We start from the raw sequence: 19,052 nt of genomic DNA, 5'->3' as shown, positions 1-19,052 counted from the left end.
GATGAGTGCTATAAATAACACTGAAATGTTTTGGTTGTAGGTCTGTAAAACAAGAGTTTAGATTTTATATTCTTTATCATTTGTGCTGCTGTGAGAACTTTACAAATATCTGTTTTGCAGATGGACCAGAAAATGTTCAAATCACAGGTCCAAGTGAGATACATCCGAATGAGAACTTGACTTTAACCTGCTCTGCTGAGTCCAGACCACCTGCCACTTACACCTGGATACTGAATGGGACAGAGATACACAATTCTGCTGTGTTCACTAAAGACAACATTCAACCTTCAGACAGTGGCATCTACACCTGCGAAGCGATGAATGACGTAACTGGAAGAAAACTGTCTGCAGACCATGAACTGTCTGTAACAGGTACCAGGATGGTGTTGATGCAGATTTTGCTGATACTCTTGAATATTGTGATCAACCCACTGTGTTATACCTCTGATAATCTGAAGGGTAGCAGGCTTCCTAAAGATGTTTCTTACAGATCCATTGCATCAACTAAATGTAACAGATAGCAATGGCTTGAAATGCAAAAAAAAAAAAAAGAGATTGTTCCAAAGGTCAGCATTGCAGTTCTACGCTTCAACATTGTCGGACTCACAACGGAAAGTATCATAAATCAATGCAGCAGAACCAGAGAAATGTCCTGGTTAGGACTGCAAATTGTGAGCATTTTCCTTAATTGATTATTGGTAAAATTAATGATGAATTAATAGACCAAGCGTGATTTTGCCGGTGAGTGTCTGGTGGCTGGGCCTTGGGCCATGGGACCCGGTCAGGCTCAGCCCAAATGAGTCACATGGGGCAGCCACCCTGTGGGCCCACCACCTGCAGGGATAAGCATCAGGGACGGGTGCATTGTGTGCTGGGCAGCAGGCAGGAGTGGGGCCCCGGCCGCGCTAATCCCTGGCGTCACGGACCGGCTCTGGGGAGGTGGGATATCACCTCTCTGGTGGGGAAGGAGCGGGAGCTGGTGCGGGAGGTGGAGGATTACCAACTAGATAAAGTTGGGCTCACCTCCACGCACAGCACTGGTTCTGGAACCAAACTCCTGGTGAGGGGCTGGACTCTTACTTACTCCAGAGTTGCACAGGGTGAGAGGTGCCGGGCGGGTGTTGGGATACTCACAAGCCCTTGGCAGAGTGCCGCTTTTTTGGGGTTCTCCCCAGAGAAGAAGAGGGTCGTCTCGATGCGACTGCCAGTTGCAAAGAGAGGGTCTCGGGACTGTCGTTTGTGTGTATGCACCAAACAGCAGTACGGAGTACCCGGCATTCTTGGAGTCTCTTGGCGGTGTCCTGGAAGGGGTGCTGGCTGGGGATTCCACAGTTCTTCTGGGGGACCTCAATGCAGGGCCGCCCCTCCCTAAACGCAGAACACGCGCTGTGCGTAGGGCCTCATCTTCCATGGGGGGCCACATTTTGCGCAAGGGGACGCATTTGCGCATATGCGCAATGGATGCGCACATGCGCTACCATGAGGCGCGCGTAGAATCAGCTCGAGGAAGGAGAGAAGAGACCTGACCGCCCATGCCTCGCTGCAATGATTGACAGCACTCGACATCTGAACAATAAGAGGGGTGCACTGGCAGGCACTTGCAGAGCTGCAGCAGGTGAAGAGTTGTCGACATGTCATCCAAAAGAGCCTCAGGAGTATGTGCACGCAAGAGAGGGCGGGCGGGCTCCATGGAGGGGGAGACCCGAGCCTCGGGGGTATGTGCGGGGCCGGGAGGTCGGATGCTCCCAAGGAGGGGAGAGGGAGAAATATAGCTAAATAAGATTAAAATAGAAAAGAATGTCTCTGTATTTTATTTCTGTTTTCAGTGTTTAATTAAGGTGGGAGAGGCGGAGGGCTGAGGGAGATTGGACGCCTCCAGAGAGGGGAGATGGAGAAATATAACAAAATAAGATTAAATAGGAAAAACCTGTCTCCCTCTTTTATTTTATTTTCAGTGTTTAATCAAGGGTGGGGGATTGAGGTGGTGGAAGTTACTTTCTTTTGATGAGTAATTGATGGCTATTTGTGACTCAGATTTATTTATTTATTTATTTCAGTTTGAAGTTATTTTTATTTAATATTTATTTATTTATTTCAGGTTGAATTTTTTATTTTATTTGACTCATACAGCCAAACTACTGTATCTACAGTACATTTGTTATTGCCAATAAGGGTTGTCAAGTTAAATGGCAAGTTGTTACATGGTCATTTTGTACCTATGATACATTTGGGATGGGGGCCTCCAAATAAAATTTCGCTTAGGGCCCCAATTTGGTCAGGGGCAGCCCTGCTTCAATGCTCATGTAGGCAATAATGGAGAAACCTGGAGGGGGATCCAGTCTACATGTGCTTTGTTGACTGGGAGAAGGCTTACAACCGCGTCCCTCACAGGTCTTGTGGGGGGTACTGTGGGAGTACAGAGTACAGGGCTCGCATGCTAGAGCCGTCCGGTCCCTGTATGACCAAGGTGGGAGCTGTATCTACATACTTGGGATAAAGTCACACACATTCTTGGTGGGTGTTGGCTTCCACCAGGGTTGTCCTTTGTCACCAATCCTGTTTGTGATTTTCATGGACAGGACCTCGAGGCACAGCCGGTGGGAGGAAGAGGTCCAGTTTGGGGACCTAAGAATTGCATCTCTGCTTTTTGCAGATGACTTGGTTCTGTTGGCATCATGATACTGTGACCACCTGCATGCACTGGGGCATTTTGCAGCTGAGTGTGAAGGATGAGAGTCAGCACCTCCAAAACTGAGGTCATGGTTCTCTGCCGGAAATGGTGGATTGCCCTCTCTGGGTTGGGGGAGAGTTACTGCCTCAAGCGAGGGAGTTCAACTATCTCGGGGTCTTGTTCATGAGTGAGGGTAGAATGGAGTGTGAGATGGATGGGCGGTTTGGTGCGGCTTCTGAAGAGATGCAGGCGACGCACCGGTCAGTCATGGTGAAGAGGGAGCTGAGCCGGAAGGCAAAGCTTTCAATTTACTGATCGATCTACATCCCAACCCTAAAAAAATTATACTAGACTATACATAATCAGGTGGTTGTGGTGGTACTGCATATAAATAGAAATATTTTGCATTCACCATGATGAAATCTTCATCATCATATTACTTGTGATTGTGTTTGTTTACAAAAAGCTAATATTGTGACGCGAATTACTAATGTTTGTTTTTGTTCTGTTTAGTTTCAGATGGACCACCTGGAGGTCTTTCACCTGGCGCCATTGCTGGAATAGTTATCTCAGCTTTAGTGGTTGTTTCTGCAGCAGCTGTTGGAGGGTACTTTATTTATAAAAATAAGTAAGACTCCCTTTTTTTAACCATGTATTAAAGGCTGACAAACTTTTAACACTAACCTTACTTTGAAACTCATTCACATTAGACTTACTGTAAAAATGTACACCAACCTTTGTAGAATTTTTATGAAAGGGATGAAAATGACAAAATAAAAACTAGTAACGCGCACTCAGTGGAGTGCAGATCTGCGTTGGGTGAGCAAGCAGCGGACGAAGCTACTCTAGACAATTCTTGTAATTCCAGCAGATGCGGCGCAGCATGTTTTAGAGACATCCAAGAAATACACACCTGCTCTAAATTTTGATGAAGCTGCGGTGTGATGCACAGATTCGATAGAGTCCTCCTGCTAACATGCACTGTATGTGAAATATAGATAAGCCAATAATACAATTATGAGGATGAATTTACTTTTAATAACTAAAACACAGCCACAAATCTATGATCCATGTTGTTCATAACTGGGCTTTTAACACTATTAACTTTGTCTGTAGACTACAGCACAACAATGCAGGACATAGCAACAATAAACACGAATAACACAGACAAAATTTAAATGCCAACTGACCTACTTATGGTAGAAGCACAAACAACATAGACAGAATGAATAAACTGCAATTATGCAAATGTACATATGAATAATAAGATGTAACAATACTTTTCTTTTTGCCTAGACAAAGAAGAACTCAATCTTTTCCTTTAAAAGTGAGTTTCAAACTAATCTGATTTGGTTAAAAGGAATAAATGTATTTTGGAGGGAGAGGCACTGAGTTGCTGTTTTTTTAGAAATATTTACTTAATATATCTGAGGATTTATGTTACTGACCTCTCATTACATCATACAGTTGATCAAAGCAGTGACTTTACCCTCTTTTTCAATTCTTGTCCAGCATATGATCAGAAAATGAGCAAAGCAGAAGCATCATAACCAGCCTGAGGAAAAAACAATGCTAATGTATGTCAATGTTATTCTTTTTATTGTAATGAATGTCGGTAAACATTTGTCATTTACTCATCCATTACAGAGGAAGATTTCATTTCTGTCGAATGCAATTCCAATTTACTCTGCTTTCAGGAGGTAGCTTACAGTAGGTTTAGCAGAGTTTTATTGCTAAAACCTTCTACTGGAAATTGAGTTTATGAATTGAAAAGGCTAAAATAGAATCACAAGCTTGACAGGAGTGCAGAGTTAAGTTGTAATTCTCTGAAGGTTTTATGCTATGGGCCCTTTTACATTTAATGTGTTGTTAAAATGAAAATGTTTTACTTATAAATAGCTATGCTGGCTCTTTTGCACGTAGACAGTCAAGTTAAAGCAACTGGCTGTTACTAAACAGTGGTGAATGTGTTTGCATTTATTCCTGGCATTTATGAATTGATGCAATAAAATTACTGTAATTATGTTATGTGTTTTGTGTGCTTTGTGTATTTGCAGTGTATATTGTTTGCTTTTATTCTTCTGTTCTCCCACTGTGTCCAACCTAAAACTGTAAGCCATGGAAACATACTGGGTTGGAATAGGACTTGCAGGTGATATGCAGTTTGGAAAATTGCACCACTAAATACTGATGATTTCTCTCTTGTGACAGCAACTAAATATGTATCAATAGTTTAAACAGTGGCGCAATATCATGGTGAAACACCGGCAACTTTGGAAATGAGGTTTAAATTTGACACATTTGACTTTTTCTCATGTCATCAAACTATAAATACAAACAATAATAATAATAACAATAATAACAATATCTACGTTCAGTCTTATTTTGCCTATCTTCTGTTGCTCTCCAGATGCTCTCCCCACTGTCATTTAGAGCCACATTTCTGAGCTCCAGAGATCCAGCAGGCATGAAGAGGGTGATCCGGCCTTCATACTCTGGTGCAGTTGAGTTTGTACCACTGAAAATGATCACATTTGATCATTAAATGTCCAGCCCAGTGATAGGAATGTTTTTTTCTGGTGGAGTCAGTGTTGTGTTGAACATCGCCGTCTCTCCCACATCTGCATTCAGACCATCAGGCAACACACCAGCTCCTTTGGTTAAACCTGGAGGAGACAATTAGGCAGATCTGAGAAAGACAATAGTAAACTAAGAACATTGCAAAATGGGCCACTTGGACATTATACTTTTTCAAAATCAAGAAGACATTTTTTTCAAAAATATGTTACAAAGGTTGTTTATCTATTAAAAAAAAGATAAGCAATCAAAAAAAGTTAGGGTGATTATCGATCATAACTGTTTGAAGTAGATGACACTTTTGGCCATCAGATGTCTTTTTAATCTATTAATATCTAATCTAATCTAATTCATGTCACAGGTCGTACACCATGGCAAGACTGAGCACAGCAACAAGACACAAGGTAGTTATACAGCATCAGCAAGGTCTCTCCCAGGAAAAGATTTCAAAGCAAACTGAGGTGTCAAGATGTGCTGTTCAAGCTCTTTTGAAGAAGCACAAAGACACGGTCGATGTTGAGGACAGTAGACGCAGTGGTCTTACTTTCTCACGAAATCTGAGATTGCCCAGCAGTGCCATCGGCTCAGAACTAGCAGAAACCAGTGGGACCCAGGTACACCCATCTACTGTCTGAAAGAATCTGACCAGATGTGGTCTTCACGGAAGGATTGCGGCCAAAAAGCCATACTGTGGAACTGCAGAAAAATGGCAGCAGGTGCTCTGGACTGATGGGTCAAAATTTTAAATATTTGGCTGCAGCAGAAGGCAGTTTGTTTGCCGAAGGGCTGGAGAGCGGTACAATAATGAGTGTCTGTAGGCAACAGTGAAGCATGGTGGAGGTTCCTTGCAAATTTAGGGCTGCATTTCTGCAAATTAAGCTGGGGATTTGGTCACGATTGATGGTGTGCTCAGTGCTGAGAAATAGAGGCAGATACTTATCCATTATGCAGTACAATCAAGGAGGTGTCTGATTGGCCCCAAATTTACTCTGCAGCAGGACAATGACCCCAAACATACAGCCAGTGTCATTAGGAACTATCTTCAGCGTAGAGAAGAACAAGGAGCCCTGGAAGTGATGGTATGGCCCCCGCAGAGCCCTGATCTCAACATCATCGTGTCTGTCTGGAATTATATGACAAGTCAGATGGATTTGAGGCAGCCTACGTCCTCAGAAAATCTGTGGTTAGTTCTCCAAGATGTTTCAAACAACCTAACTGCATAGTTTTATTTATTAACCCATGATATGATGCAGCAAAAATAATGTGGATATAATTTGACAGTTTAGTTTATGAATATATCAGTTAATTCTCACTGATAGGTTGTTGAATTAAACCTCAAAGGCTGTAAGCAAAAGCAACGGGAAGTCCAACAGGACAGTCATGGCAAACTAATGCTGTGCAGTCATAAATGTTGCTCTAACAGAACAATAAAAATATAAAATTATACACAGGGCATCTAGAAAAAATGTATGTAATTTTTTCAATGGATGATAAGGAGCAGTATGCATCAGTAAACACATGGAAGGCTTAATGTTAAAATTAATGTGTGAAATCATAAAAATTTATGGCAAAGGTTGATGAGATATTTCACTAAAAATCAAAAATGTTTGCCTTATGGTGGCGCTACAAGGAAAGGGATCACCAGAGTCAGACATTTTTATTCTCTTGGTGCCGTTAATGTCTGGAGAAAAATTTACACTTTCAATTTCAAAGCAACCACTACACTGTTGTTGAGATATTCAAGTCTGGACCAAAATGGTGGACCAACCAACAAACAGAACGATACTGCCACAGAGCTTGTAGTATAACAATAAAACTACTGTCACACACAGTGTGTAACTTTAACAACTGCTGTACAGGCTACTGTGTTAATTCATGAATAAATCCCTGAATGTTTAGTCGTGTCAAACTGTGATGATTGATGTTTTTTGGACATAATAAAAATAGAACTCCTTTTTGATGAGTTTTAAAAGATTCTGAGTGCTTGATGATCCAAAGTTGCTCGTTGTGTTCGTAGTTAATGATTGAGGATGCAAAACAGGGCTCTGAGTGAGCCTTTCAGGGGTATGATGATGGAAAAAACCTGCACTGCACAGTACTTCTTTGTACTGGCTTGATGAATCTAAATCAACACACATTCCTCTGACATAAGCAAAGGCAAAGTGAAGGAGTGTGAGCCCTCTTTTCTCCCATCACATCTGATGAGTCTGCAGAAGGAATGGAAACAACTGTGATACACTTCATCATCCTGGGAGCCATCACAGGTGAGCTCTTAACAAATGACAGCAGGTAAAAGTAATGTATTTACTTGTTAATCAAAATGTAACGACTGATGCTTAACAGAGCTTTGGAGATAACTACAAATGGGTAGTTCAGATTTTTTCACATTGGGTGGTATGAGCTTTTCACTGGTGCTAATTAGTTTAGTCGGCACATTGTGTGGATGGAAATATTCCTGTTAGCTGGCAACTTGACAAAAATACCTAAACCACAATGCTGCACTGACAAAAATGACATTCACCTGTATGGACTGTTTAGTTTGATAAATAATTTCCTGCTATGGCTACTCTCATCATCAAATGAAGTCCATTCCTAACTCAGACAAGTGGAGCCCAGTACTTCCTTTAAATAGTGTGTGTGTTGGATACACACACACAGTAATCGAAGCTTAGCCTCTACACTTTACACATACAGATACTATATATTGCATGTATTAAGATAGGATGGGATAAGATGGAACTTCATTTATCCTGAGGAAAATTGCTGTGCAGCAGCTGCAATACAGAGTTAGAGGAGTGCAGACACAAAGCATGCAATATACAAGGACATAAAGAAGAGCAGCAATGTATAGCAAATATAAAATTAAATATAAACTAGATAACAGTAAGGTGCAAAAGATAACAAAAAGCTCATGGTAAGGTGCGACCAATATATACAATACATACAACACAAACAGGTACTACATAAAAAGGAATTATATGAAAAGACACCACTCTTTAAAAAATGTACTTACCAGTAAATACTGTATACATAAACCAGGCTAATTATTAAGCGTAACAGAAAAGAAAGTCTAAGTCGTTCCTTTTTTCACTAATATTAGTTCCCTTGCTGTTGTTGATAGAAACAATGGGTAATTATTAACCCACATAACGAGTGAAAGAGGACATTGAGGGGTGAATTCACATATAATGGATTGCCACTGCTCAAGGCATCATAAATTGTGTGTCACTTGGTGCCACTATCTGCTCGTCAACAATCTCCAAGGCTGAAAAATGAAGCCAATGTGAAAATGGTGAAAACTGCAGTTCATCGAAAGGTGACTTGAAGCTGGCTCCAAAACAGTGAATCCCCTTATGTTAAAATGGCCAGCTTTACAGCAGAAATAACCGTGTTCACAGCATGGTGCAATAAATGGTTTTGGTCTCTAAAATTTCCTCCTTCATGACAACTGTAGGGGGAGGATTTTTTTTTTTTTTTTTAATAACTTATATATTATTTTTATAATGTCCAAATATGGTCTCTTCTGGCTCCAACAAAAACAAGACGGTGATGGCCAAAATGCCAAAGCCAAGGCTTCAAATCAACAGGTGACATCACAGAAGCTACGCCCATTATTTACACAGTCTATGGCCCTGTCTAAAGGTCAGATGAGCAAAAGATATCGCACTAATGATATGACAGTGCAAACATGCCCATAAAGTTTTGCAGGTGAGTGCAATTTGCCCTTTTTTTGGTGTCTGATAGCAGTTATCCATGAAGCAAAAAATAAATGTTAATTTTGCGCCAAGAACACAGAATGCAGAACCATGGCAGAGAGGGAATAAGAACATGGTGTCTATCTGCACCTGTGTGGGAACAGTCACACTGCAGTTATCCCTTATTATTATATACAGATCAGCTAAAAGATTAAAAAAAACACTGACAGGTGAAGTGAACAACTTTGATTATTTTTGTTCCAGTGTATTATTCTGCTGGGAAACCTTTAGTTCCGGCATTCATGTGGATACCACCTAACATGTTCCACCCAGTCAAACACCATTGCAGACCAAGTACCCCGTGGCAACAGTACTTCCCAATGGCAGTGGCCCCCCAGCAGGATAATGCACCGTGCCACACTGCAGAAAGTGTATAGAAATGGCCTGTGGGGGCGTGACAAAAAGCTCAAGGTGTTGACCTGGCTTCCAAATTTCCCAGATCCCAGTCTCCTCAAGGATACTATGATGTGCAGGTACCCCACATGTACCTCTAATCCAAGGTGGGCCTCCTTGGATCGGACTTGGCTCTGACCTGTCGAGGCATGGACACAGGATCTCTGGGAGTGTCCTGTGGGTTAATGGCACATGCCACAGTTGCTCATTCAGATCGGGATCTGGGGAATTTGGAGGCCAGGTTGACACTTTGAGTTCGTTGTCACATTCCTTTGGCCATTTCTGAGCAATATTTGCAGTGTGGCATGGTGTATTATCCTGCTGGGGGGCCACTGCCATTGGGGAGTACTGTTGCCATGACCCAAAACCAAAGGTTTTCCAGCAGAACAATGCATTGGAATAGAATAATCAAAGTTATTCACCTCACCTGTCAGTGGTTTTAATGTTTTGGCTGATCGGTGTATATTTATGATTTACACTGATATCTGAAATTCGTTATTATGGATCACACTGTGTAATATGATTGGCTACTACTTATCATGTTGACGTGTCAAGATCGGACATGGTTCAGATTGGGGCAAAGAGGTTATGGTTAGGGCTTGTACTAGCCAATCTCAGATATTCCCAAAGAAGTGGTCAATTTGCAAGAAAAAGTACATGGAGGAAAAAAGATGTGGTGAATGACTGGGAACTGGGGTTTGAATCCTGTGTGGGTCAGTGCTGGCTTATTCCTTTTGGACATAGTTGACTCATTAATTTCAGTTTTTACGATGTATAAAGCTGTTGAATTTACACTGTGTGCATTAACTTTAACATCTTAGACCCGTTCTTGTTAACATCATATTTTGACATTGCTGGGACGACCACTGTGCACCTGAGTGTAAAAAAATTGCCACACTGACTATTTAAACCCCAGGTGTAAATTGCATTGTTGACGACAGACATCTGGGTGCTAATAGTATCTGCAAAACAAAAACTGAAATTTTCAAACCATGAGCTGCAGGTCCATCGAAATATCCGCTGACTATAGCACGCCTGCCTGGCATGACAAAGCTTCTGCCTGGCTGCATCACTGCTGCTGTGATAACTGGGAAGTCTGGGACCCTAATTAATGAGCTTCAGTTATCACCAACTCTCTGAAGACACTCATAATAATTTTTTTTTTTGTCGACTGCAGTTTTGTGTTTTGAGCAGTTTCTACATCAAGGATTTACCTTACCTTGATTTCAGCACATCATCACAGTGGCCTGTTTTGCAGTGTCCTCATTATAGTCCCTCTCAGACCTTTAACTGTCCCCTCCAGGTTTAACCAAAGAAGCCGGTGTGTTGCCTGATGTTATGAATGCAGCTGTAGGAGAGACGGTGATGTTCACCACAACACTGACTCCACCACAGAAACCATTTCTAACACTGGGCTGGACATTTGATGGAAAAAATATATTCACTTTCACTGATACAAACTCAACTGCACCAGAGTATGAAGGCAGGATCACCCTCTTCATGTCTACTGGATCTCTGGAGCTCAGAAATGTGGCTCTAAATGACAGTGGGGTATACAGAGTTTACATTTTTCCATCTGGAGAGCCACAGAAGACAGGTGATACAAGACTGTACGTAGATGGTGAGACAACATTTTACATGTATTTGTTTCAGTGCTGAATGTAGATTATGCAGAGCAACTGAACAAGAAATAGACATTGTTTCAGTTCAAATAATTGTGTTGAGGTGTTCAGTGGTATTATATAAGACCAACATTCATTTTATTCATGTTCATATTATTATTATTATTATTATATAAATTAGAAAAAACAAGCACTACAAAAATCTGAGATGTGGTTGAAGCTTGGAAACAGTTAGTAAGTGGACTTTAAATTAACGTTTCTTTTTTTCCCCCTCAAACTAGTATTTCCAAGGTCAAAAATAATATTTCATGCTTAAATGGCTTCACTATGTGAATATTCAGATGGTTTCTCATCATGAAATTTAAAGCCTCCAAGTCTTTCAATAACTGCATCATAACTGAGATATGAATAATTTGACATGGCCTCTGATGATGATGAGCAATATGCCCATTTGTAATCAAGTTTAAGAAAATATATCATGGAAACACTGAGTTTTTCTTTAGACACACCTGTATAGACTGTATTACTTTAGCTCTTGTTAAGACCGTATCAGAGAGACAGTAATTTAACTTTGTCATACTTTTTGATGGCGGTCAATTGGACATTACATTGCTCATTTATATTTTAAAAAAACACCACCAAAAAGTAGAGCCTGAAGTTACCTTCTAATGTGGAACGCATTTTCTATAAGCCCCAAATAGCCTTTTTGATTCTCACTGATGAGTTAGAAAATCCTCAACATCTCATGACAAACAGATTCATTCTCAGCCACAGCAGTGTTTGTCACCACTGTACCTTTGTCATGTTGTGGCAAATAAAAAATCATTTTGTTTTTCACCCACAGAGCCAGTTTCCAATGTAATAGCAACAGCCAGCAGCACAGACTTGGTGGAGTTCAACAGCTCTGTCCATCTGTCCTGCTCCTCCTCTGGATCCTCTCTGTCTTTCCTCTGGCTGAACGGCAGCTCTGAGGTTACAGCCAGTGACAGAGTTCAGCTCACTGATAGAGGCGCCAATCTCACTATATTAGACGTGACCCGCTACGACCAGGGACCATTTAAGTGTAATGTGTCCAATCCTGTCAGTAATGGCACTAGTGATTCAATAACCTTCAACATCAGCTGTGAGTTAACCTACATGTTCAGTTCTTTATCTGACGACATATGTATGCAAACAGAGACAAAGAGTTTAGATTATTTTCACAGCTTTGTGAGGACTGGTTTTCCTTCCCTCACGGGTTGCACTACTTACTAGAAATGAATTTTTTCAACTTGACTCCAGTACTAACTACAGCACTTTATCAGCTTAAACAGTTTTGTTTAGAAAGTGTTTACTGGGTTAAGGTTAGGGTTATTTCTTTTTTTCAGTGACGACATCCGTTGTGCATTGTAATCAGCTATAATGCCTCATAATGAGTCATTTTCATTTTTCATTACATTTTGTTGACCTTATTTTGCTGTCATTTTATCCCTACAATCAGACGGCCCACACAATATTACTTTGACAATGTCTCCGTCAAAAGAATACCATGCAGAAGGGTCAAACATCGACCTGATGTGCTCAGCTGACTCCAAACCTGCTGTCCAATTTAAGTGGCTTCTGAATGGAAGCCTGCTGTCTGATACTGGACCACAGTTCAGACTGATGAACATTCAGCAGAGTCACAGTGGGAACTACAGCTGTCAGGCCTTTAACAGCAAAACTCTGAGATATGAATCATCTCCACCTGCCACCATCTCTGTACTAAGTGAGTTTGAATAATAGGTTTTGTGAAAAGTTAGTTAAAAACTTTCTTATATAAACATTTGTGAACAAAATGAAACAATACTTAAGTGAATAAACTTACATAAATTTGCACTCAAGATTTGTTTGCAAATTTTGCTTCTACAGGAACAACTTAGAGGCTATGTTTGCCTCTTACAAAGATGAACTGTTCTGAATTCAAGCCCCAGCAGCTTCACTGCTTTTGTTCCTGTTCTCATATTTGTCCTGATCTTTTGCCCAGTCGGTCCATTAATAAAGGAGATAGTAGTTGCCATAGTGATGTGCTAAAATGAATTTAGTAAGTGTGAAGAGGAGGCAACTTTAGAATAGGGAACCTGTGGGTTAATAAGTGTCAAACTAATAGTGAAGTAGTTCTGAGCAATCAGAGGAAGAAGAAGAAATACTTTATTAATCCCCATGGGTACATTTATTTTTTCCGTTATCCTTCAGTAACAATTTCTTTTGTTCCTGTTCTCCTATTTTTCTTGGTCTTTTGCCCAACAGAGATAATATCAGGTGCTTCAGTTAAGCCGTCAACAAACGTGTCGATTGAAGGAAACTCAGTCAACTTAACCTGTGATGCTGCTGGCTCTGTCTTTACCAGAAAGTGGAGGAAGGGTGGCTCAGATCTGATCCTGTCTGACATCATAATACTTTACGATGAGAACAGAGTGCTGTCTTTTAAGAGCCTGACCAAAAAAGACAGTGGAGAATATTCCTGTACAGTCAGCAACCCCGTCAGCAGCAATGAAGCTAAATACTCCATGGAGGTCAACTGTAGGTGACAAACTGTACATTTAGTGCTCAAAATGATGAGTGACATAAACAACACTGTAGTGCTGAAATGTTTTAGTTGTAGATCTGTAAAACAAGAGTTTAGTTTAATTTTATAATCTTATCATTTGTGCTGCTGTGAGAACTTTACAAATATCTGTTTTGCAGATGGACCAGAAAATGTTCAAATCACAGGTCCAAGTGAGATACATCTGAATGAGAACTTGACTTTAACCTGCTCTGCTGAGTCCAGACCACCTGCCACTTACACCTGGATACTGAATGGGACAAAGATACACAATTCTGCTGTGTTCACTAAAGACAACATTCAACATTCTGACAGTGGCATCTACACATGCGAAGCGATGAATGACGTAACTGGAAGAAAACTGTCTGCAGACCATGAATTGTCTGTAACAGGTACCAGGATGGTGTTGGTTGCACATTTTGTTGATACTTGAATATTGTGATCAACCCACTCTGTTATACCTCTGATAATCTGAAGGTTTCTTGCAGATCCATTGCTTCAACTAAATGTAACAGATTTATTTTAAGCTGATGAGACAACAGTGGCTAGAAATGCAAAACTCTAATTAGCTGCCCTTAAAGATACTCTTCCAAAGTTTAGCATTGCAGTTCTACACTTTACAGACTCATGACGGAAAGTATCAATAATTAATGCAGCAGAACCAGAGACATGTCCTTTTCCTCAATTGATTATTGGTAAAAATAATGATCAATTAATAATCATGATTTTCAAAAAAAAAAACATAAAACTTTGCTCATGCCAAACACCAAATGTGTTATTTCTACAATCAAAGCTCACAGCAACATATTGCATACTCCAACAATTTATCAGTTACATTTCAAACATCCGATCAAATTCTTAACGACCAATTAATCAATCGTCATAATTGTTATCATCTCTTGTCCTTGTTAAAGCTTTTTGCCTGTATTACATTAGCAAATCACTGAAGCTAATATTGCTGGGCGAATTACTAATGTTTGCTTTTGTTCTGTTTCGTTTCAGATGGGCCGTCTGGAGGTCTTTCAGCTGGCGCCATCGCTGCAATAGTTATCTCAGTTTTAGTGGTTGTTTCTGCAGCAGCTGCTGGAGGATACTTTATTTGTAAAAATAAGTAAGTCTCCCTTTTTTTAATCACGTATTAATGGCTGACCAATCTGGAAATCCATCGGTTAAAAAAAAAAAATAACCTCTTTACCTCTGGAGGCACAGCCTGGAGTTTTTCAACTAGCCGGCGGTGCCCCCAGGGAATCGCCGTGTTGTTTACAAATACTTCGGGAAGAAAACCAGCAGAGTTTAGCTATATATCACATTTTTCACGTTATTATATCACCATATAGACTAATCTGATGTTTGTTAAGTCTATAAACACAATGACTGAACAAACATTACTATTTCGGTGTGCACGTAATTAATATGGTTATCGTAGATTAGCTGGGCTAACTGTTAGCTATTAACGTAAGCCGTTAGCGTTGTCTATAACCATAGCCTGTATAAAAATAAGGTAATAACTCAATGAACGGTCCGTGAATAAAATATTTTTTCCAGCAGATATCTTAGTTACAACAAGATTGAGCTAGCAAAGCCGTTTTGTGTTGCTATGTGTGGTATTTATTCAGTTATGGGAAATCACGATGTCTAGAAAGCATCAGTGGCTGCAGCTGACAGGGACAGTTAGCAAAGCTAACATCAGGACGTCATCTGTAAAAAGCCTCTCGTTGCCGGATACGACATGAAACTACTCCAGTTAGCTCAATCACGTTGTAACTCAGACATCCGCTGGAAAAAATATTTTGTTTCACGTTGACGAGACGGCATTACTGAAGCGGTCGCTATGGCTATGGACGTGCAATGGACGCGGAGCTTGCTGTTTCTGTAGGTACACATTTCCTGGGGACACCTGTACGTCTCGGCCGCGCCCCCTCCATTGTGATTGGCTAAAGCGCAGCATCATTCAGACTCAAAGCCCCGCCCTCCCTCCCTCTCCAGTCATCTTTCACACAGGGCTGACTGACTTTTAACACTAACCTTACTTTAAAACTCTTGTAATTCCAGCAGATGCCGCACAACACATTTTAGAAGCATCCAAGAAATACATGTCTTATTTTGATGAAGCTGAGTTAGATAGTTCTCCTGTGAACACTGCACTGTATGTGAAATATAGACAGGCAAATAATACAATTATGAGGATGACTGTATTTTTGATAACTATAACTATTAACTTTGTCTGTAGACTACAGCACAACAATGCAGGACATACTGTAACAACAATAAATACGAATGAAACCGACAAAATTTAAATGCCGACTGACCTACTTATGGTAGAAGCACAAATTTTAAGGAAAAGTCATCAAAATCGGGCAGGCAAAATGTTCCACTTCCGAAAAACAGCTATGGAAGCCAGTACGCAGTGCAGCTGTACCCAGTAATATTAGCAGTGAAGATCACAAATAATGGGGATTATTCATCTCATACTGTACGTGCCTAACTTTAGTGGATTGTAACATATCAGGAATGTAATTTATCTGCAGATGTTCTGGTTCAAAATGAGACCAAAATTTTCTATAGCTATGTTTATCCCCCCCAAGCTTAAGCCTGAAATTATTCATACATCACTCACTTAATAGACAGTGAATCAACCTTGTTATTAAAAATAACTGGTGTAAGATCTAAAATATTTGAAACTGTTATTTCATATTCTTACTACATTAACTATCAGTTAATAATATTATATTAGAGTTTATAAATTTATTTTCTTTTTGTTTTGTTTTTTAAATAAAATACTACCCAAATATACCCAAACATTACATAAGTAAGAGTTTGAATTTTTGATTGCATCTGTTTCATGGCCACATTTGAACAATTCTTTGTTTCTGATATTTAGAATCAAAAACAAAGCTCCACCACCTTCTGATAATAAAGGTCAGTATTCACCTGATGTAACTCCATCCTACACTTAGACTATTATATACTGTATATTACAACATAGACAGGATGAATAAACTGCAACTATGCAAATGTACAAATGAATAATCAAACTTAACAAAACTTTTCTTTTTGCCTAGACAAAGAAGAACAGGTGTATGAGAACACTTCAGTGGTGTATGAGAACGCTTCAATGGTGTATGAGAACATATAAACTCAGTAATCTTTCCCTTTAAAGGTGAGTTTCAAACTAATTGATTTAGGTAAAAGGAATAAATGTATTTTGGAGGGAGAGGCACTGAGTTGTTTATTTTTTAGAAATATTTTCTTAATATATCTGAGGATTTATGTTACTGACCTCTCATTACATCATACAGTTGATCAAAGCAGTGACTTTACCCTCTTTTTCAATTCTTGTCCAGCATATGATCAGAAAATGAGCAAAACAGAAACATCATAACCAGCCTGAGGAAAAGAAAATGTTAATGTATGTCAATGTTATTCTTTTTATTGTAATGAATGTATTTTTTTTTCTATCGGGAAACATTTGTCATTTATTCATCCATTACAGAGAAAAAATTCATTTCATTTCTGTCGAATGCAATTCCGATTTACTCCGCTTTTAGGAGGTAGCTTACAGTAGGTTTATCAGAGCTGTATTGCTTAAAACTTCTCCTGGAAATTGAGTTTATGAGATTGAAAAGGCTAAAATAGAATCACAAGCTTGATGGGGCTGCAAAGTTAAGTTGTAATTCTCTGAAGGTTTAACGCTGGCTAATATGTCTGTTAATGTTATCCAGTTTCAAGTCTCTGATCATGTGTCGAGACGATTTGTGCACTACAGCGTACACTACGGGGCCCATCATAACAACCTTACGCCACTGATGTAGAGAGTCAAGTTAAAATAACTGTCTTGTTACTAAACAGTGATAAATGTGTTTGCATTTTTTCCTGGCATTTAAATATTGATGCAATAAAATTACTGTAATTATGTGATGTGTTTTGTGTATAACGTTTGCTTTTATTCTTCTGTTCTCCCACTGTGTCCAACCTATAAAGCTGTAAACAATGGAAACATTTTGGGTTGGAGTAAGACTTGCTGGTGATATGCAAAACAAGATACAATAAAACAACTGTAATTACAGGACTCTTGTCAAAGTTCATACTGAAACTCCACCATAGTGCTGAGTCGCAAAATGCCGGAATAAATTCACTGCAGAACACTTTCATACCAAAAGCTGCAGTATGCTGCCCTCCAGTGGTGGAACTAGTTGCTCTGGCAGCCTGGTGGATAAAAGATTCTGAGCAAAGTGGCAGTGACGTGATTTTAACTCTTCCTGACGGTAGAACGGAGAATGAACAACAGGTCTTTTTAGCTCGAGTTAGACTGTTGGTCAGTCACATATAGGTACATGTAAAATATTGTCTCACCATCTACGTTCAGTCTTGTATCACCTGTCTTCTCTTGTTCTCCAAATGGAAAAATGCTAACTCCGTATACCCCACTGTCATTTAGAGCCACATTCCTGAGCTCCAGAGATCCAGTAGACAGGAAGAGGATGATCCTGCCTTCATACTCTGGTGAAGTTGAGTTTGTACCACTGAAAATGATCACATTTAATCATTAAATGTCCAGCCCAGTGATAGGAATGGTTTCTGTGGTGGAGTCAGTGTTGTGTTGAACACCGTCTCTCCCACAGCTGCATTCAGAACATCAGGCAACACCCCAGCTCCTGTGGTTAAACCTGAGGAGACAGTTAGGCAGATCTGAGAAAGACAATAGTAAGCTAAGAACACTGCAAAATGGGCCATTTGGACAATATACTTTTTCAAAATCAGGAAGAAAACCCCCCAAATCATCTTTCCAAAAATATGTTACAAAGGTTTTGTGTTAAAAACAGATAAGAAATCAAAAAAAGTTAGGGTGATTGTCGATCATAACTGTTTGAAGTACCACTTTTGGCCATCCGCTGACTTTTAAATCACATTACAGATCAAATCTAACAAAGTGGCCCAGTTAGCAAGAGATCAATGGATTCATTAACTATCAGACGGACACATGCGGTTAAGCAGCTTCATTGAACTTGATTTTGATTCATGCACTTTTGTTAACATAAAACCAGACATTTCCAAATCGCCAAAACCACTTGCAGCACGGCTTACTATAATAAATTGCAGCAATTAAGTTGCCTTTACCAGTTAGACTACGATCTGTTGTCCATGCTGCTACTGAGTCACAAAAGCATGGTTAGCAGACCTCAAGATCATTAGCTAAACTTCTTTCCAACAACATCTCAAGAATGTTTTTCAAGTATAAAAATGTATTTCAAACACTGACAGCAAAGACAATAAAATGTATAAAATCATGATCGATCGTTGTGAGATGTGAACAGCTGAGGAAAGTTGAACCATCAAAGTTTGACTGTCCCAATAAATGTGAGCGTCCGGCAGCTGCAATTTTATGAGTGACTATGTTGCATAATGAGACAAACCCACTGAAGATGCAGTCATACCCTAAAGCTGCAAGACGTCGCCCTCCAGTGGTG

The 19,052-nt window shown here is 39.9% G+C and overlaps 1 protein-coding gene across 1 annotated transcript in view; it reads left to right on the top strand.

Moving 5' to 3' along the window:
- Positions 1–19,052, top strand: part of LOC125893471 (carcinoembryonic antigen-related cell adhesion molecule 5-like) — a 57,158-nt gene that overhangs the window by 16,525 nt on the left and 21,581 nt on the right. Inside the window, exons 3-9 of the mRNA XM_049584176.1 lie at positions 11,863–12,141; positions 12,499–12,765; positions 13,287–13,559; positions 13,725–13,976; positions 14,587–14,695; positions 16,466–16,503; positions 16,647–16,718. Of these exons, the coding sequence (XP_049440133.1) occupies positions 11,863–12,141; positions 12,499–12,765; positions 13,287–13,559; positions 13,725–13,976; positions 14,587–14,695; positions 16,466–16,503; positions 16,647–16,718 (1,290 nt within the window). The remainder of the gene's footprint in view (positions 1–11,862; positions 12,142–12,498; positions 12,766–13,286; positions 13,560–13,724; positions 13,977–14,586; positions 14,696–16,465; positions 16,504–16,646; positions 16,719–19,052) is intronic.

This window comes from Epinephelus fuscoguttatus, linkage group LG8 (assembly GCF_011397635.1).
Source record: "Epinephelus fuscoguttatus linkage group LG8, E.fuscoguttatus.final_Chr_v1".
In the NCBI taxonomy this organism is placed as follows: Eukaryota; Metazoa; Chordata; class Actinopteri; order Perciformes; family Serranidae; genus Epinephelus; species Epinephelus fuscoguttatus.
This window is presented reverse-complemented; position numbering and strand designations above follow the sequence as displayed.